Source organism: Aspergillus uvarum, assembly GCF_003184745.1.
Source record: "Aspergillus uvarum CBS 121591 unplaced genomic scaffold BO82scaffold_110, whole genome shotgun sequence".
Classification (NCBI taxonomy): domain Eukaryota; kingdom Fungi; phylum Ascomycota; class Eurotiomycetes; order Eurotiales; family Aspergillaceae; genus Aspergillus; species Aspergillus uvarum.
The window spans coordinates 46,012-71,989 of NW_020291407.1; the positions used below are offsets into that span (position 1 = coordinate 46,012).

The 25,978-nt window shown below is 48.7% G+C and overlaps 9 protein-coding genes across 9 annotated transcripts; 2 read left to right on the forward strand and 7 right to left on the reverse strand.

Annotated features, from left to right (window-relative positions):
* Positions 1-953: 953 nt before the first annotated feature.
* Positions 954-2,546, reverse strand: BO82DRAFT_409855 (uncharacterized protein; the record flags this gene model as incomplete). Its single annotated transcript, XM_025639749.1, has 3 exons — positions 2,294-2,546; positions 1,322-2,180; positions 954-1,263 (listed from the first exon to the last, which is right to left on the reverse strand). The coding sequence occupies exons 1-3, from the start codon at positions 2,373-2,375 to the stop codon at positions 954-956; spliced, it is 1,251 nt and encodes a 416-aa protein (XP_025485823.1). The 5' UTR covers positions 2,376-2,546.
* A 963-nt stretch (positions 2,547-3,509) lies between these two features.
* Positions 3,510-5,467, reverse strand: BO82DRAFT_407885 (uncharacterized protein; the record flags this gene model as incomplete). Its single annotated transcript, XM_025639662.1, has 3 exons — positions 3,510-4,298; positions 4,921-5,107; positions 5,160-5,467. 3 exons carry the CDS (start codon positions 5,465-5,467, stop codon positions 3,510-3,512), a joined length of 1,284 nt encoding a protein of 427 aa, XP_025485824.1.
* A 772-nt stretch (positions 5,468-6,239) lies between these two features.
* BO82DRAFT_370074 (uncharacterized protein) lies at positions 6,240-6,785 on the forward strand (the record flags this gene model as incomplete). The annotated part of the gene is made up of 1 exon (XM_025637197.1): positions 6,240-6,785. One exon carries the CDS (start codon positions 6,240-6,242, stop codon positions 6,783-6,785), a length of 546 nt encoding a protein of 181 aa, XP_025485825.1.
* Positions 6,786-7,649: 864 nt separating this feature from the next.
* BO82DRAFT_396736 (uncharacterized protein) lies at positions 7,650-9,738 on the reverse strand (the record flags this gene model as incomplete). Its single annotated transcript, XM_025638861.1, has 3 exons — positions 7,650-9,073; positions 9,126-9,533; positions 9,723-9,738. The coding sequence occupies 3 exons, from the start codon at positions 9,736-9,738 to the stop codon at positions 7,650-7,652; spliced, it is 1,848 nt and encodes a 615-aa protein (XP_025485826.1).
* A 2,659-nt stretch (positions 9,739-12,397) lies between these two features.
* Positions 12,398-13,383, reverse strand: BO82DRAFT_409866 (uncharacterized protein; the record flags this gene model as incomplete). Its single annotated transcript, XM_025639750.1, has 3 exons — positions 12,398-12,530; positions 12,652-13,031; positions 13,084-13,383. 3 exons carry the CDS (start codon positions 13,381-13,383, stop codon positions 12,398-12,400), a joined length of 813 nt encoding a protein of 270 aa, XP_025485827.1.
* A 611-nt stretch (positions 13,384-13,994) lies between these two features.
* BO82DRAFT_298291 (uncharacterized protein) lies at positions 13,995-14,489 on the reverse strand (the record flags this gene model as incomplete). Its single annotated transcript, XM_025631981.1, has 1 exon — positions 13,995-14,489. One exon carries the CDS (start codon positions 14,487-14,489, stop codon positions 13,995-13,997), a length of 495 nt encoding a protein of 164 aa, XP_025485828.1.
* Positions 14,490-17,039: 2,550 nt separating this feature from the next.
* Positions 17,040-18,683, reverse strand: BO82DRAFT_359885 (uncharacterized protein). The gene has a single exon (XM_025636685.1). The coding sequence runs from the start codon at positions 18,407-18,409 to the stop codon at positions 17,228-17,230; it is 1,182 nt and encodes a 393-aa protein (XP_025485829.1). The 5' UTR covers positions 18,410-18,683; the 3' UTR covers positions 17,040-17,227.
* A 3,668-nt stretch (positions 18,684-22,351) lies between these two features.
* BO82DRAFT_387905 (type III PLP-dependent enzyme) lies at positions 22,352-24,151 on the reverse strand (the record flags this gene model as incomplete). Its single annotated transcript, XM_025638349.1, has 4 exons — positions 22,352-22,443; positions 22,501-23,463; positions 23,530-23,646; positions 24,112-24,151. The coding sequence occupies 4 exons, from the start codon at positions 24,149-24,151 to the stop codon at positions 22,352-22,354; spliced, it is 1,212 nt and encodes a 403-aa protein (XP_025485830.1).
* A 14-nt stretch (positions 24,152-24,165) lies between these two features.
* On the forward strand, positions 24,166-25,591 carry BO82DRAFT_247901 (putative MFS multidrug transporter; the record flags this gene model as incomplete). Its single annotated transcript, XM_025630846.1, has 5 exons — positions 24,166-24,219; positions 24,272-24,292; positions 24,339-24,396; positions 24,450-24,509; positions 24,564-25,591. Coding segments are annotated over 5 exons (1,221 nt in total), but the record flags the coding sequence as incomplete, so codon positions are not given.
* Positions 25,592-25,978: the final 387 nt, after the last annotated feature.

Here is a 25,978-nt window from a genome sequence, read left to right on the forward strand (position 1 = left end):
TGAACTACTGATGTAGTCGATCCAAGGGTCGTGGAACGCCATCTTTATTGGAAAGACGTTGACAAGATAACCAATTCAATAGGATTCATCGATTTTGTTCCACCGTGCCTTCGAGAAATCACACCTGATAATGTCAAGACTCTCTGAAAAGGACGGCGGAAAGGCCTTGGTCTTATACATCTCGTGTCGATGATGCCTTTCCACCAATAAAAGAGGGCTCAGGAATGTGCGAGTTGTAACAAAGAGAATCAGAAACAGATCTATACCTATTAGTGCCTTCAGGACATGCACGATGACGGGCTTTGGTTGGATGAGTTGATTAATTCAGCCTGCCATTGTGGTCAAATGTTGTGTCCAATGTTATGTGATGCCCGCACTCTTCGGCCAAAATGCAGAGTTTCCCTTGTCGATTGTTATAATTGTCCATCACAGTAACATAGCTATGTGTTGGTCTCATTGAAGCCGGTACTGACGGTATCGTCAAGGATCATTGGAGCACCGCTTGCAACAATTATGTGGCAGCATGGGGACCAATGAACATTACCATACCTTATATGCGTGAAGATGATGATAAACTTGCGAGTGCATGCCTCCACAGAGGGAGTTCGCTAGAGCAAAGACTGTATATCCTAGGCAACTGATACACGGCCTGCATAAGATCGAATGGACCTTTGGGTTTCTTGAAAAATAAACATGACTAAACAGCGTGATTAACAATGCTGTGCTCGTCCCAGTGTCTTCAGTTACCTTGTGCGGAAGTGAATAAATTGCCTAATACCATCCCACAGATTCATTCATAAACATCATTCTCCAAGTGTAGAAGAAGCGACTCGCTCAGATCTTAAGTTCCACCAAAGCTTTGAGTAGCGGACTGCATGGGCAATGTATTGAGGAAATGAGCTTAAGTGTTACGAGTGTTGGTCTATTAAGCTGATAGAACCTTCATGATGAATCTATCCCGATGACAGTGCTTTTCGAACAAATGTGGTCGACTCCGAAGATTCTCCGCCCACAGGTCGAGGATTCATGAGCATTTCTGGTGATTGGGGTTCGTCCCTAAGCTCCTCTATACCTTTTCGCAAGAATTCTTCATCCAACTCGATCCGCCAGTCATTTATAGCTGAATCGATCATCCTTCCCCTCCGAAGAAATACTTCCACGACGGATTCGAAATCTCGGCAAACGTGTATCAAACTCGGAAAACAATTTTGGATAAATATGGCAATTCCATGGGCTCCGTACGGCGGAAAGTTGCGACTATTTCTGCGCTTGGAATCAATATCACGCCCACCGACATCAGGAGCCGGGTAACGTGACTTACATTTGAGCGTCCATGCTCGCACCGCACGTGATCAAGATCCCTGGACCCAGGAACTGGGCCAGCTCGCACCATCGGCGACCGACTCGCTTCCGTGCGTGAAACCTGTCGCGAACATTTTGCTTGGTCTGCTCACTGAACTGCTCCCACTCCACGTACGCATGTCGGAGAAGCACGTCGGCTGCTTCAGTCTCTAGACCGATTCCCTGATCGGCTTGTCGGGAGCTGGAATTGGCTCGAAGGGCTTTGATCTGCTCATCGTGCCAATAGCAGAGTCGCACCCGCACCAAGCGTCGCATAAGGATTTTGGCCATTTCATCCTCGTACACCTCAGCATCAATCATGTCCAGAGAGCGTTGAATCGACAGTGCATGGTCACCAACGTTTGAATGAGACGTTAGTGGCCACAAGCCACTTTTGAGCCATCCCAGAAGGTGCTGATCAATGAATTCAACAAGATCTTCTCTCAAGGCGGCTTGAGCGGCTTGCACAATGACTGAGAGTTTGTCGAAGCCTGGTGTGCTGGTTTCATTATCGTCGCCAGGAGCTTGGTATGCGGACATGATCTCCAGCCCTCGATGATATTTTGGCTCGATCCTTGCCTTCGCGGCCTGGAGTGCTGCTGTGATTTGCCAGTCATCCGATCTGTTCATAAATGCTATATATGGATCCTCCTCTACCGACGCCGTGCACGGCCCCGAAACGTCAATTTGCAAGTCTGCAACCTGCACGCCTGATGCTTGTCCGTTATCGGATCGGGGTCCTATCGCAGGATTCACGGTAGGATGACAATGGTCGACATTTGGGCCTGTTAGCCCAGCCACAGATGAATAGGGTGTGGAAAGCGGTTGAACAAAGGAATCTGGATGAAATTAAGGTCTTTGTCAACTTTGGAGACGTAATTCCATCTTCGACTGTCCTAGTCTCCAAAGTATGTCGATCTCCCTGAATCTTCTCACACAGAGGCTGACTTACGGTCAATTTCAAACAAAGTCGGATAGCTTCTGCACAAATACACCGCTATAGCGTGCTGCTGAGCTCTGCTTTGCTCTATCATCCAAATCACATGAGCGACGAGCTGACTTGCTACCTAGTTGCAAAGCAAGGCTTATATTAGCTAGTTTCGACACCTGACAGACGGGCTAGTGGGAGTTTCTTGTACTAGAGCATTCTGTGGCTCCAATGCTTCAGCCGGCTCTCTGTCCTCTATCTGCATTCGCCAATTAGTCAGTGATTCTCGAAGGGGGAGTATAGACTCCTACGGGAAACCTTAGAAAAAGGTGCTTCATCGTACACGGATCGCAGGCTAGGCAGAGTGTGATAGGCAGGCAAGTGTTGCTGGTATAGTAGCGAGATTGTAAGTCTTTAAAAGTGCCGCAACGCAACGACAGCTGGAAAGACTAGAACCGCCCAGCACAGCTCGATGGTTTATTCGAGACGTCCAACTTCTTCAACCGGCTGCATTTTATGAGATCAAATGAAAGGGCCTCTTGTAAGAAAATGAGTGCATCTCGAATGACAAGATCGCGGGATGGGCCATATCCAGTCTCGCATCTTCCGCTCCATCCGGAGTTTTTAGTGGCCAGCATTAAATGCACGCGATGAAAGGGGTATGTTTTACAACTAAATGGAAAAACGCCTCTAAGTGGAAAAAAGCATTCTTGCGTTCTGCGCGCAGGTTGAGCCCCAATAGAGTGCGCATGCTGCTACTGCAGCTATTATAGGCACATGACATGATTAATCTGTCAGCGGCAGCTGTAAGACGCGTTTGCAGTGCCGAGAACCAGGTTCCAAAATACTATTACATTTACAACCCGCAAAAAGATCAATTATACCGTGAGAAAATCGAGTGTCTTGTTTTTCGGCAATCCGGATTATAGTTGCTGTAGTTCTGCGTTAGTCATTGTCTACTTTCCTGATTCATCACTATGTGACTGATGACCACGACAACCTGTCTCAATGCCGGTTATCGTACAGAAGGGCTTGATTGTTGCCAAACTAGACAATTCAATCTTCGTCGAGAATGTCCATCAGTCCCGGAAAGACTAGTTCAAATGCAATGAGCTATTCCTATAATGTAGACAGCACATTCGCCATTGTCTCAGCAGAATCAGAGCTGGCGTAAGAACGTCTTAACATAGCCACATTCAAACTAAATTGCGACGCAGCTATCCACACATTATGTACCTGATCATTGGTGATATTGAGTGTTTTGGAGTAGCTCTTTCCAAGCATCTTCCGCCTCGCGCGCCCGCCCTGCCAACGCATCCGTCCGCTGCTGCATTCCAACGGCAACGTCTGCTACTGAGACAAACTGTTGCTGTGACTTGAATTGAGTTAAGCTCTCGATGATTGACTTCAAGGGTGGGGAGGGCTGCGAACTGAACCGGCTGAGATGCTCTTCCGCCTGGCTCAACGAAAGGCCGGGCTGCGAATAAAACAGGTTTAGCAACTTGACCGCATCCGACAAGGATGGAACCCGCTCCGAGCAGTATCGGACCAAAGTCCGCTCCACCAGTGCCAATGCAGGATCGGGGCTGGCAAGACGCTTCAACAACTCAGGAACATCGCCAGTGGTAGGCAATGGCTGAGAACAGTGGAGTCTTAGTAGCGCAAGGAGTTGATTCCTCGAGGGTAGCGGCTGGGAGCCGCAATTCAGGATACTTTCACATTTCTCTACATCTAGTCTCGGATCCAGGTAGAATAGGCACAACAGCTCGATCGTTTCCTGGAAAGGGAGAAACGATTGCGAACAGTAGAGGTCGAGAAGCCCTTGGATTCCACCGAGGGCAGCCATCTCGCCACAGTAAAGAGTCAACAAATCGTTTATGCCAGTGCGAATCATTTCCTGGAGCTCCTTGAAAAGACGATAGTGTGCCCGGTACAGACGATTTCGGCCGCGGTGCCATCCAATTTCGCGGATGAGATCTAGTTCTCGTTCCATCATGGCTGTCGAATCGTGGTCCAGATGCCAAGCAAGCTAAAATGCTTAGTCTTTTGGAGCAAGTTCTGCCGATTTGCGATTACATTAGGCGGTAGAATAGATTCTGAATGGTATTGCATTCAGATCTTTAACGCAACAAACTCCGTTGATCCTGGCCTTGATAAAGCTAGGCAAGTAATATATAGCCTTGTCCGAAAAGCTCCCATGCGGCATGATACACGGGGAAAGAAGTGGCCACATTATTATGCCCCCCGTTCAGTCAGAAACCATGAACAGGGAACATAAGCATAGCCCCTCTAAAAGAGAATCTCGTATGGACCACGTCACAGTTGATCTCTTCTCTCCATCAGAAATCCTTTGCGCTCTGGTATACCTGCGGTTTGTCTTAACCGGATATTTGAGGTCCTATGATTTTAACCGAGGCTGATTGAGATACGAGGTCGGCCATCAATCCATGTTCGAGTATCGGCGCATTTTTTAGGGTTACCGTTCGTAGATTCGGAAACGACGGACGCTTGCGCATATATGTCATCGAGCTCGTTGGGTATACTGTGTGGTCAGAGAATTGAAGGTCCAGCCTTTCCAGAGAACCGGAGTTATGTCGCATGCACGTATCAAGTATGAAAGCATGCCTTCTGGTGGAGATGCCGTGCCATACCAGAGTTCTGAGGTGGCGGAGTTTGACAAGCCCATCGACATTGATGTCTTTGGAAATGATACAACCACCATCGACTCGGTCATTTGCGCCTCTTGTATAGAGCGCAAGCGACGAGAGCTGGGGCTGCGATTGCGGGATGTAGCCCTCCAAATCCAGGATCCCTTTGGGCAGCCATGAGTAGCTCCAACTGTATATATCTTAGCCGAGCACATGACTCTGAAGTCGTAGAAATTGCTTACGTAAAATTCATGAGGTGACCAGCGCTGAGCCGGTTGAGGAGGAGTGTGACACCCTGGATGAAGCTTTTGGGAAAGAGCATGTCGTGTCCCGACAATTGCGAGCTGCCCGGTATGCGATGACAGCACAGACGCTCCTGCGCTGGAGACTCGGCCATAAAAGCCAACCCTCTTAGCGACGATAGCAAGACGTGGGCTTCATACCGGTCATGGCGCAAGAGAAAACACGCTATTCCCGCAAGTGGTTTTCCATGCGGCATGACAATACATAGCTCTCGGTTGTCCGCATCCGCTTCGGCTAGACAAGCCATCGCAGGTTGTGGCCCCATGCCTCGCAAGTTTATTGACAGACTATCGAATGCACCACTTGAGTCGACGGTGGATGGGATGGGATGGAAACAAGCGAGCTAAAAGTGCTCGAATAGACTTCAATTGAGTTTGAGATTGTGGAAGCATTTTGCTCGAAATTCGGGCCCAGAAGCGGCATCTTTCTGGAAGAATAGCCGACATATCTAAGCACAATACCCGTCGCCTTCACGGGTGCAAGGATTGCGAGAGGATATTGTAATGATCTCCCGCAAAATTAATAATAATGGTACTAAAACTCCCCTTATTCAACAGATTGATCTTGGTTTGGAGGACAATTAAACAGACTCGTGAGCGCGCCAGATGATTGATGAACGATAACTCAAGGAGCAACGCTTGGTTGATCCAGCGTTCCGCCGCTTGCCAGCCGCCCTCAACCCGAATCGTCGGCAATCATTCTATTCACACTTCGTTTATGAGGAAACCAACGCGACATCTGCAGACCTATGGATCTGTTCAACAAGATCGATCAATGTTTGAAGTCCCAACCGCGACTTTTAGACTGAAAGCGAAACGCGGAATGGCTGGCCGCTCCTAATCCCGTATGTAGATCTGTAGGACAGAAAGTGTCTCGGCTTGGTACAAAAGATACTCGAAAACCCTTTGCGTCTAGTCTCCTCTACTGTTTTTCAAAACACCGAGACATTTTCTTATCTCTAATATTAATTGACAATGTGGAATCTCGACGAAGCGGAGTGTCATTATCACGACAGCACAATGCCTCGTGTCACTGAAATGCCGGCGTCAACCCCCTCGTTTCCACATCCGACCCGTACCTTCTCCTCGGAGTGCTCTTCTTGCAGCTCTAGTGTCGGGACCCTCGATATATATGATTTGTCTTCCGCATATGTCAGAGCAAAATATACCATACCTGATGACGCAGCCTCCATGCCCAGCTGGCAAACATGCCATCTTCTCTGCTCAAAGATCATGTCCCGACTGCTCGCTGCCGAGCTGGTTCGGAAAGTCGATGCCTATTACTACGGCAAAACGAATGATTTACGCACCGGAATGGTCTTATTATTGACAGCTCATCGTCGGCGAGAGGGCTGGGTCCAGGCCGATGTATCCTTGGCCGATGGTACCCTGATCAGCAGTGCCTTCGCTTTGTGCGTCCCGAAACCCACCCAGGAAAGTCGAGTCCGGTCCCTGGCATCTCCGATTGCTTTCAAAGACCCTCAGATTCAACCAACTACAAACGACTTCAGATTTCCGTTTGCCAAGCCAATTCGAAAACCAAGCCCGCCTTCGGATGACTTTTGATGACCAGGCCCTAGTGCTGATGGCTCTTCGGCAGATTCCGCGCTACTCCATGGCTACGGATTATTACCATGCGGACCATCGGGGGGGGGAAATATTTGACCAATTGTTCTCGCTGTGGATACTAAATAATTACTTCAAAGCGCATGAAGCGCATGAATCAGTCTCAAAAAAGCAGTGACGGTTCGCGCAAGTTCAATGAGTTCCTTATTCTTGTCCTCCATGTTACGTGTCACACCGTGCATCTGTTCTCTTGTTTCTGCCGCTGAAGGGCTCATTGTACATTCTGTAATTGCCTGTATTTCTGGGTATGAAGGTCCATTAATGTCTAGCCTCCATTGAGAAATAGTTCAGTTCCACAATCATTTCACCTTATATCCTCAAAATACTTCTTCACCCAAGTCATTGAGCCTCGACGAAATCCCAAGGCCCGACCTTGGATCAAGCCTACGCCGAACTGGCTGTTTCGAACAAGACAGACTTTACAGAAAAAAAAAAGATTTCTCATTCGTAATAACAACTTCCTCAGTCAAAGAGCTTGTTTCTTATATGCTCGAAAGCAATAGAGGTGTAAACAAAATAGCCGCGTCATAGAAAAATATGCTAGACGAACAAAGTCAACTTAAATGTGAAAATCAAAACAAAAACAACGCGCAATATCACCAGATGTAGACATCAAAGAAACTCAAAATCGCGATGTGATCAAATTTGCACCTGCCCAATACACGTACACCAGACATAACCAATCATATGCGAGCAGCCTGCCGGAGAGATAACCCTGGGGACTCGGCCTTGAGTCGTAGCCCACTTGCTAGCCGCCGATTTCGAGATGATACCGGTAGGAAATCTGACCCATACATCTCAGGCTCAGCTGCTCATGGGCTCTGGTGTGACTTCCACGGCACTATCTTCCCGCCAACGTCGCTCATGCTCATCTAACCCCTTCCTGACTTCCGTCGCCACAATTTTGTTGATATCGGCGAGCTCAACGCTGGGTTTATTCTTCATCTCCTCCCACGCTTGCGATATCCCCTGCATTTGCTCAGAGAGTTTGCGTAGCACAGACTCTGTGTGCTTGTTATTAGGCGCCGGATGCTTCGCCTGCATCTTGGCTTCCAGGGCAGATGTTGCTTTTGCTACTTCCTCGGCGATGCTTGAACCGATATCCTTTGCGAGAGTTTTCTTCATCTCATCTAATTTCTTGTCGGTGTAATCCTGTAACCTTTTCGTGATGCCCTCTTCATCCGCAGTCTGCGTTGGGGTTGTTTTGATAAAGTCGGCGAGCTTTTGGTCCACCAACGCTTCGACCGTTTGCTTTGAAAGATCTTCGGTCGAGGCCTGACTCCGAGTAGGTCGCGACACTCTCTTCTCGCGCCGGCGCTTCAGCTCTTCTTCGTTGTCGGAACATGCCTCGTTCAGTTCGGTTTTCTTTTTGGCGGGAAGGGGTAGCGAGGGGATCTTATCTCTGCTACAGATCTCGCCAATCAACTGCTGGGCCCTCTTGGGCGTTACCATTTTCTTGAACTCTGTGGAGTTGAAGAAAAGGGGGTTCCTGCGCTCCTTGACGCGCACACAGCATTCCAGCTGACCGGACCTGAAATCTAGACTCACATTCTCAGTGGCGGGCCTCAGCGGAGCCACAAACTCCAGCCTCTGGAAGGTAAAGTTCGAGGCCTTTCTTTCTTCACCGGTAGCATCGAACACACATTTTGGTCCCTTCTTCTTTTCCTTTTCCCAATCGGCGATCTCGGTCTTGTATTCTTCTTTTCTGGTCAACCGCCGTTGGTAGAAGATAGCCGATCCATCTTCTTGGGCTTTTTTGGCCGCATTCACCGACAGCCGTTTCCCATTCTCATCCACTTGATACTCGACGACGTAGTAACTTATCTTGTTATCACCCTTTCCTTGAATTTGGGTCTTTTTCTGGGCCAAGAGTACACCACCATCGGCTAACCTCCAGGATAACCATGGCCATCTGGGCCCGTTCAGCCCCTCCACGCCCCACGGAACATTGGCAATCTCATACTGCACAAAGTCCCCAGATGAACCTTGCCTCTCTCCCCGAATATACTGATGCCCGGCATTCTTGGTTGTGTTTGTTGAGTCTCGGTCTTCGGTATCGTCGCCTTCGTCATCTTGTTCAGTATCTGACGGTGATCTGTCCTGTCTCTCAGTTTGCGCTTCGCCTTCGTCTAAGTCCATTTCCGCATCATTGTCGGTCGCATCTTGCGTCCGGCTTGCAGGTGGGGATTCCGTCTCCTCGTGCTCAGGCACATTGAGCTCAGCGAGCTCTGAAGTGCAAATAATTAGTGGAGCGGTCCTGAATGAAGTAGGCGTACTCACTTTGCCAGCCCGCTGCTGCCCCCTCGATCCCAATCTCTTCCGCTACTTTTAATATCTTTTCCCACTCAGCTTTTGCGTCTGCTCCTTGCAGCTCAAAGATCGGAGGAACATTTTCTTCAGCCTCCTGCAGAAACTTGATTTTATCTTCTAGTGGACCACGAAGCTTGCCCATCTGCGGGCCGGTCAATTTTCTTGTATATTGTCGAATGGCATCGGGAAGACTCTTCTCAGAATTCCCAGAGGACCCGATATGTTCTATTTTTTTGTCATCAAAAAGTTTAACATAGAGCTCGGTTTGTAGATGAGTAGTGGGCATGCTGTTGGACAATAAGTGGCGTGGCACCGACGTGTACTTTTGTATGCTGTTTGACGGAACTATTGCTGTGACTGTTGCGTCCGATGGTGAAGCTATTGACAAGGTGTCTATACTTATATAAATCCAAAACTGTGAGCTTGTGATTCAAGAACACAGGGTCGAGGTGCCCCAGAAAGAAAAAGCATGGATACTGGATTCAGAGTTGACTTACTGGCGCTAGAGGTGACATTCTATCATCTGAGGGCAGTCTAAAAGGTCCTTCCATAAGTAACCTCACGTACAATTTTCTTGGTTCATCACGGAAGGAGCTCTGACGGGGCATCAGAAACCGGAGCCCCCCAATACGTCAACTTTAGGCTGCCACGTCTATGAACGACTCCTGTCGAACGAATCCTGAGGGGGTTGGAATTTTCGTTACCACTTTAGAGCTTCTCGGAATATGTTACTGACTGAATTATCTAAAGGTTTCTGACCTTCTCGAAAGTCGCGTTTGTTTATACCTTTAGACCCTCTCGCACTAAATCTTAACCCCCTCCGGAGCTGATAGCCCGCAAGGCTTAGCTCTGGTCCCCCGCTACTATTGGAAGCCCTAGTGAAATAAAGGACATCTTCTACCCCGGTGCCAATTACAGCTGATCAACCCTAGAAACCAACGAGGAGGTTATCTTACCGATCTTCTAACATGAGGAGAATTGGTGCCTGATGCTTGTTATCTTGTAGCCCAGCCTACTTTCCACGACTCATATATAAGTTTGGTCTTCAGGTATGTCCAAAATAGTATTAGCACCTGCGACATCTGGTTCTATTTCAGGGATTTTCTGTCTCCGGCAGGAGTTGAGAACATCCTTGGTAGTGGTCTCAAGACCTGGCACCAGATAACCAAAGGCAACAGCTGGCTAGAGTATGTCTCAACGCTTGATCGATTTTCTCCTGATCTTATCGGCGATAACTTAGCGCTTATCGTCCGGGAAAATCTTTAAACTGTCTATACCTTGCCCGGATCTTGAATTACTATTCCGGTGATCTAAGACACGAGAGTCAAAAGTCTTTTGCGCTACTTCGAGATGGCTGGGAATAAAATAAAGACAGATATGAGATTAGATTTCCATTCGGGATTACCCTCAATGTTTTCGATGTAATCGAAGGTCACGAAGCGATAAAACCACCGTTGGAGAAAGTTTTCCCCAACACAAGGAATGGTGTTTATAGTACTCGCAATATTGTTACTACAAAAATGCGGTGATAAAAGAAATACATACCGAGGACATAAAGTGGGACCCGGAATACAGAACACAGCGGTTTACACGTGGTTGGTGGAACGGCTTTGCCCGCAGGGGTAGGGATATAAAACATGGCTGCAAGTTTGCTCTACAGACTCATGGAGAGGAAAAGATCTATCTTCTACTGCCAAATCGTGTCAAAAGCAATATTTGGGCAAAATGAGATGATACATACACCAGCGAGAATGGTCTGCTCGATGTAGGTATTTAGCACCATGGTAGCAATCAGGTTTTTTTTCGGAGAATTAGTATTCCAGGACGAGGGCAAAAAGCTGGCTAACTGTCATAACGAAGCCGAGCGCTCTCTTCATCTTACTTTGCGAACTAGAACATCATACAAACACCATACTATAAGATTGATAAATCGTAAGAAATGAGTACGGATTTCAGTGGTTTGGCTGACCTCATAACGTATGCTACAACATCGCAGCACTTTGATTCCTGGCCTTGTCCGTTTCTGTTCCCTGGAGAATACTTTTGCATAGAATTGCCACAAAATCACGCAGGCTACCACTCTCCAAATTACTCATCGTTTTCAACAGATCGTTGCATGCAGAACCCTCTATCAGTCGACAGCAATATGACAATGGGACTTGATATAACCGCGGTGAGAGTTCCCATTGCATAGCTAATTCATACACAGCCGCGTGCTGCACCAGAAGTGGTCGTGAATCTGTTTCCTGATTTAGTCCTTGTTGGTTGACTTGCGAAGCACGACTTACCTTTGATCTTAGTGTATGGGCACGGCCCTACCGTGTACTTCTGACAGTATATCAACTGCAGCGTCCTCCATACGGTATGTATATCGGCCTGTGAAACAACGAGTTCCATTCTTCGTAAGTCGACCGAAAGATGCTGAGACTGGCGACGAAAGTATGGACTCTCAGTCATCAAAATACTCGAGTGGGCGGCGATTCGAGCTCCGTTTGCCACGATAGTCACAGTGTTGCTATCCTGCGTGACCAAAGGACCGGTCGGAGACCAGAGGTCAGAGCGGCCTCTCCGATAAAGAGATTGAATGAAAGAGATATTGAAAGGCATATCGAGCGTTACGGATAATCACTTGTGATCAGGGTCGGTAAGATGGAATTATGTTTCTGATAGATCCTAAGACATACTTAAGAGATGCTTCACGTGTCAACCGCACATGTCCACCCTCATTTAGGATTAGTTTCGTGACAAATCTCTTAGTATCTAGAAATAACACCTTTAAGCTCAGCGATAAGTGTATCCCCGAACAGTAAATCGTTCTTGCTTGATATTGCAACACCTGATGCAGGGGTTTTTTCTGTTCGCTGTTGAACCGGATCAAAGCGTTGAACGCTCAGCCAGGTCCATGCGGATGAGCGAATTCGCATGATCGTTCGTTGCTGGGACCAATTCAATGATCAATCTAAGCTGTTGAAGCTCCGTACATGTCATTATGCATCTTCTTCTTTGTGGGTGGCTTCCTTATTCTCCAGCCTGTCCTCCAAATCGATTAATCAGAGCAAATGATCCGAGCATGCCTGATCAACGAACATGTGCATTACAACGAACTCAGGGTTCATGCGTAAATTTCTCCTCGCACGTATGGCTCCGCTGCATCGACCCTAAAATTTGAGAGGTAGGAATCATTGATCACTGTGACGAGAAAGAAATAGCTATACTACACCTCTTACAATAGTTGATACTGCCTATGGCATAGGCCCACGCCCAGAAGAGATCGCCACATATGTGGCTAGGAGGATAATGTCAAACCCATTGCTCGCCATTGATGAATTTCCAAAGTGTAGAGGCTGACCAATTCGAGAGATATCGGTGCATGAACTGTTACATTATATTTCCATCTCATATTTTGCTCTAACACATAGCGTAACACGAATAAGTGTTCTGATTACACAAAAGATCTTGTTATACATGCGAGTTGCAGGACAGGCACACGCTTCACCTTTTGCTCTTGTTCGAAGACAGAAGTACAGAAGGGGATCTTCCACTCAATGCCTTTTCCATATTCATTAAGAGGTTCATGATGCGTGCTGACTTCTTGTTTCGCATGATAAGATGCAATCCGTACGCATGCAGTTGCCTACTGGCCCGTCTCCGTATGGTGGTCATGAGTAGACGACGAATCTGGGAACGTTTGGCATCACTTGGTCGTTCCATTATTTCCTGCAAACATCCCCAAGCAAATCTTTTATGCGCAGGGCATTTATGATACTTCCATTCACGGAATGTTGCAATCGTACCACCCTTCTGTGATTCAGCGACCAACAGCGAAGGTTCACGAGCCCGATCAAGCAGCCGGAGAGGTACCGAAGGATGATTGGCCTATTTCATCTCAGTCTATCATAAACATTGCCTTAAGATATGGCTTAAATACCATCTGAATCATCAAATCCTTCATCGAAGCTTGATGATTCGTGGTCAGAGTTTCGCCCACAACGGGTCCGCAAACATCATGTTCTTCCTCGGTAAGGGAATACTTCCTCTGAACATTTTCTAGGTGCAAGTTGATCAAATTTGCCACCATCAAGATAAAGCATCTCTCGATGAGATTGGGTTCAGCGCGCACGTCGGCAGGGTCCATAGATAAACTCTTTTCCAGTTCAGAGCAGGGAACAAGCACATGTTGCGGGCTCTTCTGAATCTTATTTTCCACAGATTTGATCCTTGATGACATTCTGTGTGGCAGGCATCGATTGTAGACATACGACATATCCAGCAATCAGCCGGCTTTATATCAATGATCACATGATGTAGAGGTTACACAGGAATGGCCCTTTCATTTCGGGGCCCTGAGGAAGATTCGCCCTTGGCTTGGACTTTCTACAGGAGAAGACTTGGACTTTTCCTTCTCTGCAGCTCGAGTTTATAGTATAAAGGTGGGCTGAGGGAATTGATGTTGGGAATAACCCACGCACCCGGCTTTAAAGCCACTACGATTATGACGGGACACTCACACTGTACAAAGCCTTATTTTTACGGGGTGGCATAAATCTCTGACGGCTGCTCTTACTGTACTTGGCTGGGCGTATATACTGAAAAGGGGCTATGCTGGTCAAATCAAAGATAATAAGTTCATCCCACACGGTTTCTTGCTATGAGATGCAATATGCTATGTCAAGGATGAACGGGCGGATGGCGAGATCAGAGTGGGCAATATTCTAGGTCTAGAATGACAGAGACAATCTAGCTTTCTTTTATCTTGTACGTTGAAAACTCAAGCTTGGATTTCTTCCTGTTGGAGTAAATACCAAATATGAAACGGTCTGACTCTTAGCTCACAGTACATCAAATCCAACCAGGTACCGACGCTGCTGGAGAGATGTTCCAGTATCTTTTCCAGTCATTCTCTGCATTTTTCTCGCCGGCCTCGGCCTCATCGAGCGCAGCGATCAATTGTCGAATAGAATCATAGAGAAACGGATCTCCACAGGGAATAGTCTCAGGCTCAAAGTAGGACTGTAGGAGAAGCTGGTGTGTGATTTTCGAGGCCTTTGTACGCAGCGCTGAATGAAGGTCGTAGCAGACACCGTAAAATTGGTTCTCTTGCTGATGCTGGTCAAGCTCCGACTTCAGCCGCGATCGGAATTCATCAGTGGTCTCTGGCAGGGTGTTTTTTGCTGCTTGCATCTGCGGGTCCATAGCATTGGGGGCGACTGTCGCCCCGCTCTGGGATTGGATAACATAGTCGACCTCGTTAACTTCGGGGAAACAAGAATACCGATACTTAGACAGCCAGAAACGTTTTTGTTTCAATCTGTCTCTCACACGAATGCTAGACATGGCAAGTATGCGTGCTTGAAGCGGTCGAGACGCGCTAGACATGCCATGTGTCGTTCTTTTTATCCTTTCTGCACCTTTCGGGTGTCCAATTCCCCTCATTTCTCTTCATTCCTGGCCGGACAGCAGTAACTACTGTATTACATTCTATTCATAGACGCAAACCTTGCCTAGAGTTCCTGAACGGGTAGCCCACGTCAATATGCGTCCTCTGTACCATATGGATTAGTAAATCAGTGGGCCATAGACGAATCTACCACGATCTGACCATCTAGTAAGCAGATTTAAGTTACAAAAAGCTGCACATGATTCCATCCTGCTGAAGACGCACCAGTTGATGAATTAACGTATTCGGTTAGCACTCCAGAAATGCTGACGACTGCCAAGAACAAATTAGGGGTCAGGCCATAGCGAAGAATCAACAACACGTCCCAGAATAAGTTTCCAATTCATAGAGATTACTGAATCACAACCAAAGTCTTTCGGTGGTCGATAAACCTTCCTAGTTGGCTCTCAATTGTTTTCGGTGAGAGGCGAATTCGGCGCTCAGTATATGCTCCATCAGTGACTGCAGTGTACAACTAAGAGACAGTTCTTCTTAGATCTAAGGCGCTCGTAGAGAGGCGTATAATAAAAGAGGGCTTGTAGGCGAGGGCCTAGACTTTCCAGAATGTGCCGAGATCCGGTCATGTCCGCAACACCGCGAGATAATTCTCAAAAGAACATCTTTTTCCAGAGATATCTATAGTAGTAACGTCTCTTCCGCTCGGGTGGGGAAGTTTTGAACTAGATAATTTGCTGGGGTACGATATCGGCCGGAGTATAGAAGCATTTTCTGCAAGTGGAGCTGGAAGGCCCTCCGAGGATGTGCGCCGGTCGAAGGTAAAGGATATAGACCCAACTCTGGATCAAGGCGCTGGTTACCAGCAGCGATGTGACTTCTTTGCTGCTGTGGCCCTCCATTTGACGGAAAATTTGTGGGTCTGTGTACCGCAGTACGGAATCGATAGTTCTCAAACATTCAAACGATCTAGAGAAATAAAATGCGCATCACTATCGAGTAGACTATATCGTTGTAGCAAATACACACTGGGTCCGCACTGTTGCGTGCGGCCAACCGGCTTAGTGGTTGTAAGGAGCCAGGCAGCGCATTCCTAATTGAACAAGAAGGGATCTAAGATTCTTGAGAGTCAACTCGCAAGTCGTCATGCCTTGTAGCCTCATTTCTTCGTTGACAAACAGTTTCTAGAATAATCACCAAACCCTGCTCTTTCAGGCGCTAAATCAGCGCAGATGTGCTTTTAGATCGCGTGATCAGCTTCGCCTTCGCCGGCTGTTTGAAGGCCGTCCGGAGCGCGGTTGAGAGAAATCGAATTAGGGAGCAGACTAATGAACTTTCCCCAAATCAGCAAGGCGGAAGGAACTGCCGGAGACCCGAAGTAATGCGTCAGCTCTATTGTTCGCAGAAGACCGAGGTCGTTTTAGCCCGGTTGAGCCTAAATAGGATAAGCATTAACCGCCGATCCATGGTTCCTGAAACTCTGCGAGTCAGTCTTTCTCGAGGTGCTGCCATTGGCTGCCTTGTTCTCTCTACACCCTGATTTGTCCATTGGTTGAAAATAAAACTCCAGACTCCCCGGGTCGAGGCAGGTGGCTCACCAGCAGAGGTTTTTGATGGGAATCGTGGGCAATCTGTGTTGCTTCATCAGATTTCAGTAGATTCTGCCCTCCGATTGGAAGAACTACATTCTCGTCGCATCGCGTTGACGCTAATACCCAAGATCGCGCAGATGTAATAGGCATGTATTTAGGGTGAAGTTGTGCATGCAGAATGAAAACGGTACTACTACACTAGTCGCTGGGTAACATATATTCTCCTGCCGAATCTGTGGCGCGTGTCTCCCTTGAACCTTAGCTCTTACCAGGTTTGATAATACGGTATCTGTTCCTTGCGTATGCTATAGAAGATGAACGCTTATTGATCCTTTTAGACAGCTACAATAAAGTGGAGTCAGATCAGCTTCGGTTGATTAAATACTGATAGCATTCATTGGCTGAACAACCACCATAAGTCGATGACTAATCGTTCGTTACAATCTCTAACATTATCTGCCGATCAACTTTGGATTCGGGCCTTCGTCAAACGCAGATATACCTTTGGTTTGCGTGATCCGTTCTCTGCCTCTGCCAAGCTGATAAGGAGACATCTGGGGTACCAACGAGAGAAATGAGACATGAGGAATAGATTGATGAACTGTCCGCCAGCGTGTGCGAACGGAACAGGCGAAAGTTGTGCAAGACAATTGGAGAGAGCGCGCGGCTGTTTTAGCCTTGCCGAGCCTAAATGGGTTAAGCTTTGGGCATCCAATCCATGGTTCTCGAAATTCGGCGAGTCATTCAGCGTAACTTAGCTGCCCTCTCATCTCACCCGGTATTTATCCGATGGGTCGGCAACTTCACCCGACAGGTTTCTCCGTTTAAAGCACTGGGAGCTACTGAGAGCAGAGAGAGGTCTGATCTGAAGCACCACCTGACACGGATCGCTTCGTTCAATTTCAGTATATCTTGCCCTATCGGTGGAAGAACGCATTCTCGTCGTCGCTGTGACACGAGTACCGAGGAGAAAAAGCACAGAACAAGCGTTACACAAGAGGTAAAAACGGAGCATACACAATTGACAATCTTATCATGACGACCTGGTGGCGCCAGATTCTTGGTGCGAAGTTGATTGTAAATACGCCTTAACACATATCGCTAGGTACTATGTATCCACCGAGCGGCCCGGTGGCCCCCGTCTCCCACAAGCCTTCGGATCCTGTCAGGTTTGAGACGTAAGCCGGCCCACCGGGGTGCTGTGCCGGAGGCCCAGAGACACTTGGCAGCGCAGTGTGAAAAGTCGACCCCTGAGCCATGGAGGGCAATTGAGCCGCGGTAAGGAAAGTCGACGGAACCGATGCATTCACATTCATCAGACCAGCTGAGGGAGCCACATGGGAATGATAGGGATTAATTAATCGAACATCGACTCCACTTTGTTCGACATGGCCACTCATAACCATTGGACCAGTAGGAATTTGTCCTGTGAAAGATGGAAGTGTTTGGCCCGCTTGCATGGAACCTGCAAGCAACTGAATAGGCATATTGTAAACCATGGAACTCTGAGGTCCGTAAACATCCGGTATCATCGTATAATTCGCGATAGACTGCTGCTGTGGTAGGGTGTTTTGTGGGAACACCACACGCCCGTGGTATGGCTGTGGAAAAGGGCCCGTGGAGAGCTCATTGTCAGATACAGAGTTGGTTCGGCATGGACTGTCAAGAGACGGTTTTCGCTCCGAGTTTGTTTCCGCAATCGGTAAAGATAGTGTCTTTTGGCTCTCCGGAGATTCCTGTCGATTGTCGGACCCATCGTCGGCCTGTATATCAGCCTGGGAGTTAAGTTTTTCAACTTGCGTCCCTCCTTCCATATTCTGCGGGCTGCATGTAACGGTCGGCGTCGTCTGTTCTTTCTCGGGCGCTGTGGCGGCGATCATAGCTGGGACGGAATCTGAATCCGGCAACTCAGACTTCTGCGGCATGGGCGTGACTGGCGCGAAGATTTCTGACCGCGAAGGGGTCGGATGATCTTGACTTGACGTATCCTTTTCGGCCACAATGTCTGTACTCATAGTTTGGGGTTGGTGGTGAGTCGAGGAATCAGGGTCCATGCCCTTCGGTGGCAAGGACAGTTCATCTCTCCGTATTATAGTAGTATGAGGTCCATTCATGATATATTGCAGCAGCTCCGGGTTTTCTCTGGTGAACTCTTGAGCTGCAAGATACAACTGATCTGATCCTTTTTCGATTAAGAATTTTGTGACAGCGCAGGTGTTGGCCAATAAACCGAGAAAATGACGAAATTGACCGTGGCAGAGCTCGCCCATCTACTCCGCAGAACAGACGGTCAGTAGTTGTCGCATTCAGAACGGATGCCACATACAATGCCCTGGATATCTGCCAGTCTCGACTTTGCCTGTCCACAATTCTGAGCACTGTCCTTAGGCTCATCATTGCTGCAATCTGCCGCCAACTCTGTCACTCTCTCATCATTTGCTAAGGTCATATCCGCTGGAGAATCCGAAACACTCGAAGTTTCCGAGGTGAGAAGACAACGCGTCTGCTGAGTTCGGAATAAATCGCGTGCTCGTGATTTCCGTCCCATCTTGTCGCGTTCCTGTGCTGAGTAATGTTGAACAAAAACGTTCACTAGAGAATCTAACCGAGAAGTGTATATGTGACGAGAAGAAAAAACTTCCAAGATCACACTTAAATACACATTGTAGCGTGCAGTATCATGCTGATCGAATCTAGGTCAACCGCCGGTTCTAGACAGCGCAAGCGGGCGGGAGGACATGTTCGGCCGGTTAGTACGGTGTGTGGGGTGTCCAACACCCGTACCACCACCCTTAGCGCCGCGCGATTCCACTCGAAAGAAATTGCGACCAGTTCAACCAGCCTCAATGGCATCTTTGTGAGGCCTGAAGCGTGAATTGTTGCATGAAACAACTCGGCAAGCAGAGACACGGAGAGATTGCCAAATCAGGGAATTACTCCACCCTGGCCACGGACTGCCGAAAGTCCGATGCAAATATAGCATGTGTCAGCCTTCTGAGGAAAGTTTCCTGTCTGCAGGCCGTATTCGCCTTGCCACCGCGTTAGCTGCAGAAGGTATTCTCAACCGGTGAAAGACCACACTCTCGAGATGGGACTTGCAGATGCACCGAGAAGAAGACGCCGATGGGAAAAGTGGGAGCTGCGCCATTTGCAGACCTGGGTAAAGGAGCAGGATAGGAAAGGTACACGGTGGAAAAACCGAGCGCAGAACTGGTTGAATGACATGGGCACCTGGAGAAGTGCTCCCGCAATCCAGGCGCAGTGGTATCGCCTCAGCCATAGAAGCCCATCCTTTCACGACCGGACGCCCACGCGTAGGGTCCCAGAACTAGCCACCGTGTGTTCCCACACAGCCCTCCCAGTGAAGACAGCTCGCACCGAACAACCATGGTCCGTGCCGAGAAAACACGACACTGTCGTCTTTTCGTCGCCAGTGACCAACAGCTCACCGCCAAGCTCAGATACTGTGTTGTCCTCGTGTAAAGGCGCTGTCGCATTCGAAGATAATGAAATACCCTTGCCCATACAAGAAAGATTTCATTCCTTGATTCAGTTCGGTAACATGTTCGTTTCTCAGCAACGTTTCGTCGCTAACAGAGGCTAGTGGTCACACGCTGGAAACCGCAAGACACATCGCATCTGCGGGAGATCGACAGCAAAGAGAAACAGACACAAGTCAGTCATTATAAGCCAGCGGAGAGCCCAATCCAGTTCTGATGGGACCCTCACATACGACCAAACCATGCTGCGATGGGGATACTTGTGGCATATATTCATGATGTTGCTGCTGTCGGCTTGGTGGGGAAGGAATGAGACGTGTCGTTGCCAACCTTCATGCTTTGTATGATAAATAGAAGCTGCGCGTTTGGATCACTCAGCCTGGACAAAAAAGTGAATTAATGAAGCGTAGCAAGCGATGATCTGAATCTTCTTGTGTGCTGAGCCAATTTGCAAGCTCGAGCAGATTTGGATTTGAATTGACTGTCACCGACTTGTAGAGACCCCACAGAAGAATAATTGGTCAGTCGAACAGACATAGATCAGGCCTGTTGAAGAGATCTGAAAGGTGTTGACATGGAAATTATAGGCTGACAACTCGGTGAAATTGTGCGGGACCCTAGAACTCTGAACGAGATCCCGAAAAGCTAGAAAGAGGAACTTGAGTGATCCCATCGAACAAAACGGACGAGTACAGCGATGGATTTCAGCGATCCGAGATGTTATAATGGTCACGCAATTAATCTCGGCATCTTCAACAGCCGGATGAGAGCCGGGGATTCCTCGTCTGCGGCCAGGGACGGCATGCGCCCCAATGCATGTAGTCAGACGGCCATATAGCCAACAACGCAGTACACTGCGCTATCGTCATGTCTTCGTGCTGTGTGAAAGACGCGTCGACCTGAAGCAATATACCATTCCACTGATATTTGAGACTTGATTCAAGTAATTAGCATCGCGACAAAGTGATGAATGCCCCATCGCCAAATCAATCAAGTGAATCAACACGCTTTCGTGTCCGACGACCCACGAGCTGGCCTAGGCAAGATCGCTGCCTCCATCCTATTCAACGACAGTCGCTTAACGTGCTATCGCCCGCTTCTCCCAAATTCGGGCCTAGTCACTTTCAAATCGATCCAAGGGGAGTCAGAAGACATTTTTGTCGTAAATGCGTCAACCGTGACGCATTGTTGAAGACTAATCCTGCGACGAGGCCCTGCCAGCTCAGCAGCGATACATGCTAGATGATTCTGCCAGGTCTTTGAGCGTATACCGCAGAAACCGCCAAGCACACGTATCAGTAGGGAATTGATCACAGTCATCTAGAGCGCTATGGCTTCGGTTCTTCTGCAGCACTTGAGCAAGAAAAGTAGCTCAATGGACCATAGTGCAAGCATTCAATAAATTTACCGGCATGGGCGCAGAAGAAGACCCCAAGGTGAGGGCAGGGATTGTGAGACAGAAATCTGGGCGAAGGACAACTGAGAAGTGGGAAGGAAGAACATATAAGAAAAAGCAAAAGTCGGAGGGGGGACACGGCTGAAACCTTCGCAGCCCCACCGAGCAAGCCAGTTTCCAGCACAACAGACTTCAGATACGACTCATAGAATCTGGTTGGAGCAGCCTAGGTATTCGTACACACGGAAGTGGGTGAGCGAGAACATTTGACTCAACAAGCAGTATTCAAGACACCTGTGAACTGCGTATGTGTGTAAATTCACGCCCTTCTGATGGTTTCGACCTCCCTTGTTGCATGATTTTCGTCAGCGCTACTTAAATCCCGAACACGTGGTGATCCGGCGGTGTGGTAACAAATGAACCTCGTCACCTAGCCGAATGAGACTTAGTGTTTCCCTATTTAGTCTAGTGCTTTTGCCAAGGGCGTTCCTTTGTTCTTCGAGAAGGTCTATCCTGCGCTAGTCCACCTTGCTAGTGAAATCGCCAAAATCGGCCCATCCAACGAAGGCAAAATGGTAGTAAAGAAGCTGAGATTACGACCTCGATTAGAAACCAACGGCTACGCAGTGTGAAGCAGTCCTGTGTGTCGCGTGCCTTGGAGAGAGATTTCCTATCGTTTTAACAAGACTACATGAGTGAGCAAAGTATTCCAGGCCCAGATACATATATATCTCTGAGAATCCACATGCAAGATGGTTCAATTGCATTCAACGCAAGGGCCAGTTTGAGCTAACATCTCACCTCAGCGTCACTCTGGTGTTTTCACCCGAGATACCCTATCTGAGATCAAACCTCGGATTTGTGGAGGGTTCAGTAAGGGCAATTGGTGAATGTCCTGACCACTGCTGCTGAATCCTGCCATTCTGTCCGATGACGTCACTTATACCGTCACAAACGTGAGGCCCGCCTGTTCCGATCGGACTTCGAGAGGTTTCGCTGCCTTGAGCAGGATTGTGTTTCTGCCACATTTTACATTTTTTTGCTATTGACGAGAGAAAATGCTAGTCGGAATGCACGATGTATTTATGGTGAGAAATTTCTACAAAACCATTTTTCCATCTGCCAAGGATCTTGCCAAGTATGAGACACCACTGCCGCTGAGACATCACTGTTCAGGTGGCGGCACGTCGTCGAGCTAGACCTCGAGAATCCATCCTGTAGGCTGTAAGAATCAGGAAGACTCGCCAAGAAAGATATGATTCTCGTCAATTTCGACTGAGTATGTGGTTTATTGACATCTTTTCCAGGATTCTTGCTCATGCGCCGGGTCTCTGAGCCGATGGGATCCAGATTATCGGCGTCACCGCGGAGAAGCCGTTAAATCCGCTGGCTGTGACCTGGGTGTATGCTACAAAAATCAGCGGGGGTTCCTTTGTACGGGTTGGTAATGGGACAGGTTCCTTACCACCCATTGATGGGAAACATAACCAGTCTCCCTCTTCCACCCGGTAGCAAAGAGAACAGGCGGTCTTGATTTTGTCGGCGCTGCAGCACGTCTGTCCCCATATGGTGTAGACACAGCCATCGCGCGGAACCGAGCGGTCTGAGTTGCCGTTGCAGTGCAGGAGGACTGGGGTGGGAATCGACTTTTCTCCTTCTACTAAGGCGTTCAAGAAGTTCTGGTAGATGCCATCGTTTACGAAGATCTCTGCGTTATGCACCTTGTTTGATGGAGAGGATGCATTGGGCCGACTCCGTATCCCCGTGACACGACACACCAGCGAGAACGCCTCGCTGGCAATGAACCGCCCTGGTTCGGCCATCCATTGCATGCCATTCACCTCGCCAAAGTATTTGGCCTTTGCGGACCGAATGGCTTGTGCGACGCGCCGAAAGTTTGCTGCTGTGAAGCCACCGCCAACGTCAATGGCCGTGATCGCGTGCCGGCTGGCAAGACTGTTGTTGAAGTCAAGCACCTGGCGACACATGGCGATGGCATCGAAATAGGCTGCTGGGTTGGATGCGGCTGAGCCGACATGAAAGCAGATGCCGACGATGCTCACGGACAGGTCACGAGCAATAGCCAGGAGCTTTATGGCTTCCTGGAAGGACATTCCATATTTCTTCGACAGACGGACGCGTGCCGTTGGATCATCGGCTTGAAGTCGTAGGAACACTTTCATGGAGGGAGCGAGCCGAGCAAGCTTGCGTAGTTCCTCCTCGCTGTCGACCACAGTCTTTTGGATTCGCTGCTCGTGGGCATAGAGAATGTGGTTTTCTGCTTTCTGTGGAGAAGCAAAGATGATATCCTCGGGGTCGACCGCACACTGTAGGATCTGCTGCATCTCCTTCTGGGACGCACAATCAAAACCCAAGCCTTTCCCGGCCAAGAGAGCAAGCAAAGTCTTGTTGTCATTGCATTTAACAGCTGAGGAGGTCATCAGCAGTGAGATGTAATTCATAGTCATGGACAGAGGGTCATTGATAGACGAACCGTAGAAGGGTTTGACGAACGGGAGCTGGGTGTTCCACTCGTCTAATTTCTCGACGACGGCGGCGAGGTTGCCAACGAAGAACGATGGTCCATTTTCACCCACTGTTCTTAGGTGGTCTCGCACAACCGATTGTGTCGTATTGCCAACTCTGACGGGTGATAGAGAATCTGCGATCAATGATTCGGACATTCTTAGGTGTATCAAGAGACGCTGGCAGAAGGGTCGTTCCTGTCCTCGGCAGGGTTAGAGGTTTGCGGAAATACTTATAGAATCCGAGGGAGCGCTGACACTAAACCTGTTGAACAGACTCCCAATCTGCAAAGGCCGGCGAAGGAGTTGAAATGAACATTTGGCGCTGACATTCGCGCATGGTCTAGCCTGTGGAACCAAATCTAGCCCGCGAACAATAGCGCGAGTTGAGCACGAGAGACAGGGAGCTTGCATGCTGCATCTAGTGTGTTCCGCCTCATGTGATGCTCCAACTAGAGCAGGTACAAATACCACGGCGGGCGCTAATGGCCAAAAGCTGCAAAGACTCGGCCCTGTCGACCAAGCCGAGTTGTTCTGCAAGCATGCGTGACCAACCAGCCTCGGACATGCCGTCCAGCCGCAAACACCCATCAGAATGGAGCACTTGGCGCTCGTCAATATGGTTCACGGTATTGGCCTGTGGATTCACACTCTTCACAGTATGTCAGATGGAGGACCAGTATGTCACCGTAGTCTAACTAACGCGCCTAGGACACATTTCTTTATTCTATGGTAGGTGTTGCGGCCGCGTGTGAGAATATGCACTCATTATCCAAAGGCTGTGCCCATTTTACCATTCGCCCTAACACAAAAGATCCATATCCCGGAACAGAATGGTATGTGTATGCAAGCCAGAGCTACAACCGCATCCAATCTGATACAAAACCAGTGCAGACTTGGATTTCTATCCTGCTGGCAGTTCACGGTGCAGGTATTGCAGTTGTCTCCCGTGAGTCCTTTTTTGATTCTCTGGCTTTTGTTGTACTCATTCCGACCTTGTCAGCTATCTGTGCGTGGTGGGCCGACAACAGTGCCACTCGAAAATTACCTTACCTGTTTGGACTCCTTGGGCTCTCGAGCGCTACCGTTCTGCTTGCCCTTTCATCTTCCATCACGATGCTCGTCCTCGGTCGGCTACTACAGGGTCTCTCCGGGGCGGTCGCGTGGACGCTGCCTCTGGCAATTGTGACCGACCGCGTGACAGTTGACCAGGTCGGCCCGTACCTTGGGTATATGACCATCGGACGAAGCATTGGGATGTCCACCGGCCCACTGGTCGGCAGTCTTGTGTTTTCCTACGGAGGCTATCTCCAAGCATATATTCCGGCTTTTGTTGTGCTCGGCGTGGACATGATCCTACGACTTACTTTGACCACACGCTCGCAACAGGTTGCGCATTCGCAAGTCTGCCAAGCACGAGCTTCTCAGACTCTCAACCTTCTCACCAGCCGCCGTATGTGGGCAGCCATCTGGGGATCTTTTCAGTCCGCATTCATTTGTGGAGCCTTGGACTCGGTGCTGCCACTGTTTGTACTCCACACCTACGGCTGGAGTTCAATGCAGGCTGGTGGTTCGTTTGTGGCATTGATGGGTCCGTCAATGATTTCACCAATGATAGGAAAGCTTGTTCCACGATTAGGCGTCCGAGTAAGCGCAGTTTGGGGATATCTTGGATCTGCAGTAACACTAGGCTGCCTAGCCCTAGTCAGGAAAGATACGGTCGCTCACAAAACTTCATTCGTCATCGTTCTTATCCTGTGCGGCTGCTCCATGGTTTTCTTCGAGATCGCAGCATGGATTGATGCTGTGACAGCAGCACAAACTAAGGCTGAGAACCAACCGCATTATATTTACCCCGGTGGCGCTATTGCTCAAGTTTACGGGCTAACGAATGTATTGTTCGCACTCGGGTTTGTCGCTGGGCCACTTGGAGCTGGGCTGATGTACCGGCAGTGTGGCTGGACAGCAACGGTCCTGTTGTTGGCATCTATCACGTTTACTAGTGCTATCCCGACAATACTTTGGCTGGAAAGAAAGCCAGAGGTGGAAGAGTTACCTACGGCGTTGCCCGTTGGATCAGTGGTTGAGGCCAAAGAGAGCCTCTAGTATGATAGAGTTTATGTAAGCTAGGTACCTGGTATGCGAATGTCAGATATTGAATCGAGTGATTGCAGGGTTCGAATCTAGGCTAGTAAAACCTGTAGAGTCTCTAAAACCTGACTAGCGTAATCAAAGCCCGAATGCCGAGGCGCCAAAGATCGACGTTTCTATGCCTCTCAGTCGCGTCGAATGCACTAATGACTATAGAGGTAATATGCCAATGGCGGGCCACGATTTGAGTGTCTCGACAGAGTCAGGCTGCAAGTTCACGACCAGCTAACGGACCAGGCCTGAGATCCTAGAATGTGACGTTCAACA

Bases quoted from the DNA above. Each gene is read 5' to 3' on its own strand.
- BO82DRAFT_359885 (XM_025636685.1), bottom strand. From the start codon at position 18,409: ATGGGCGAGCTCTGCCACGGTCAATTTCGTCATTTTCTCGGTTTATTG.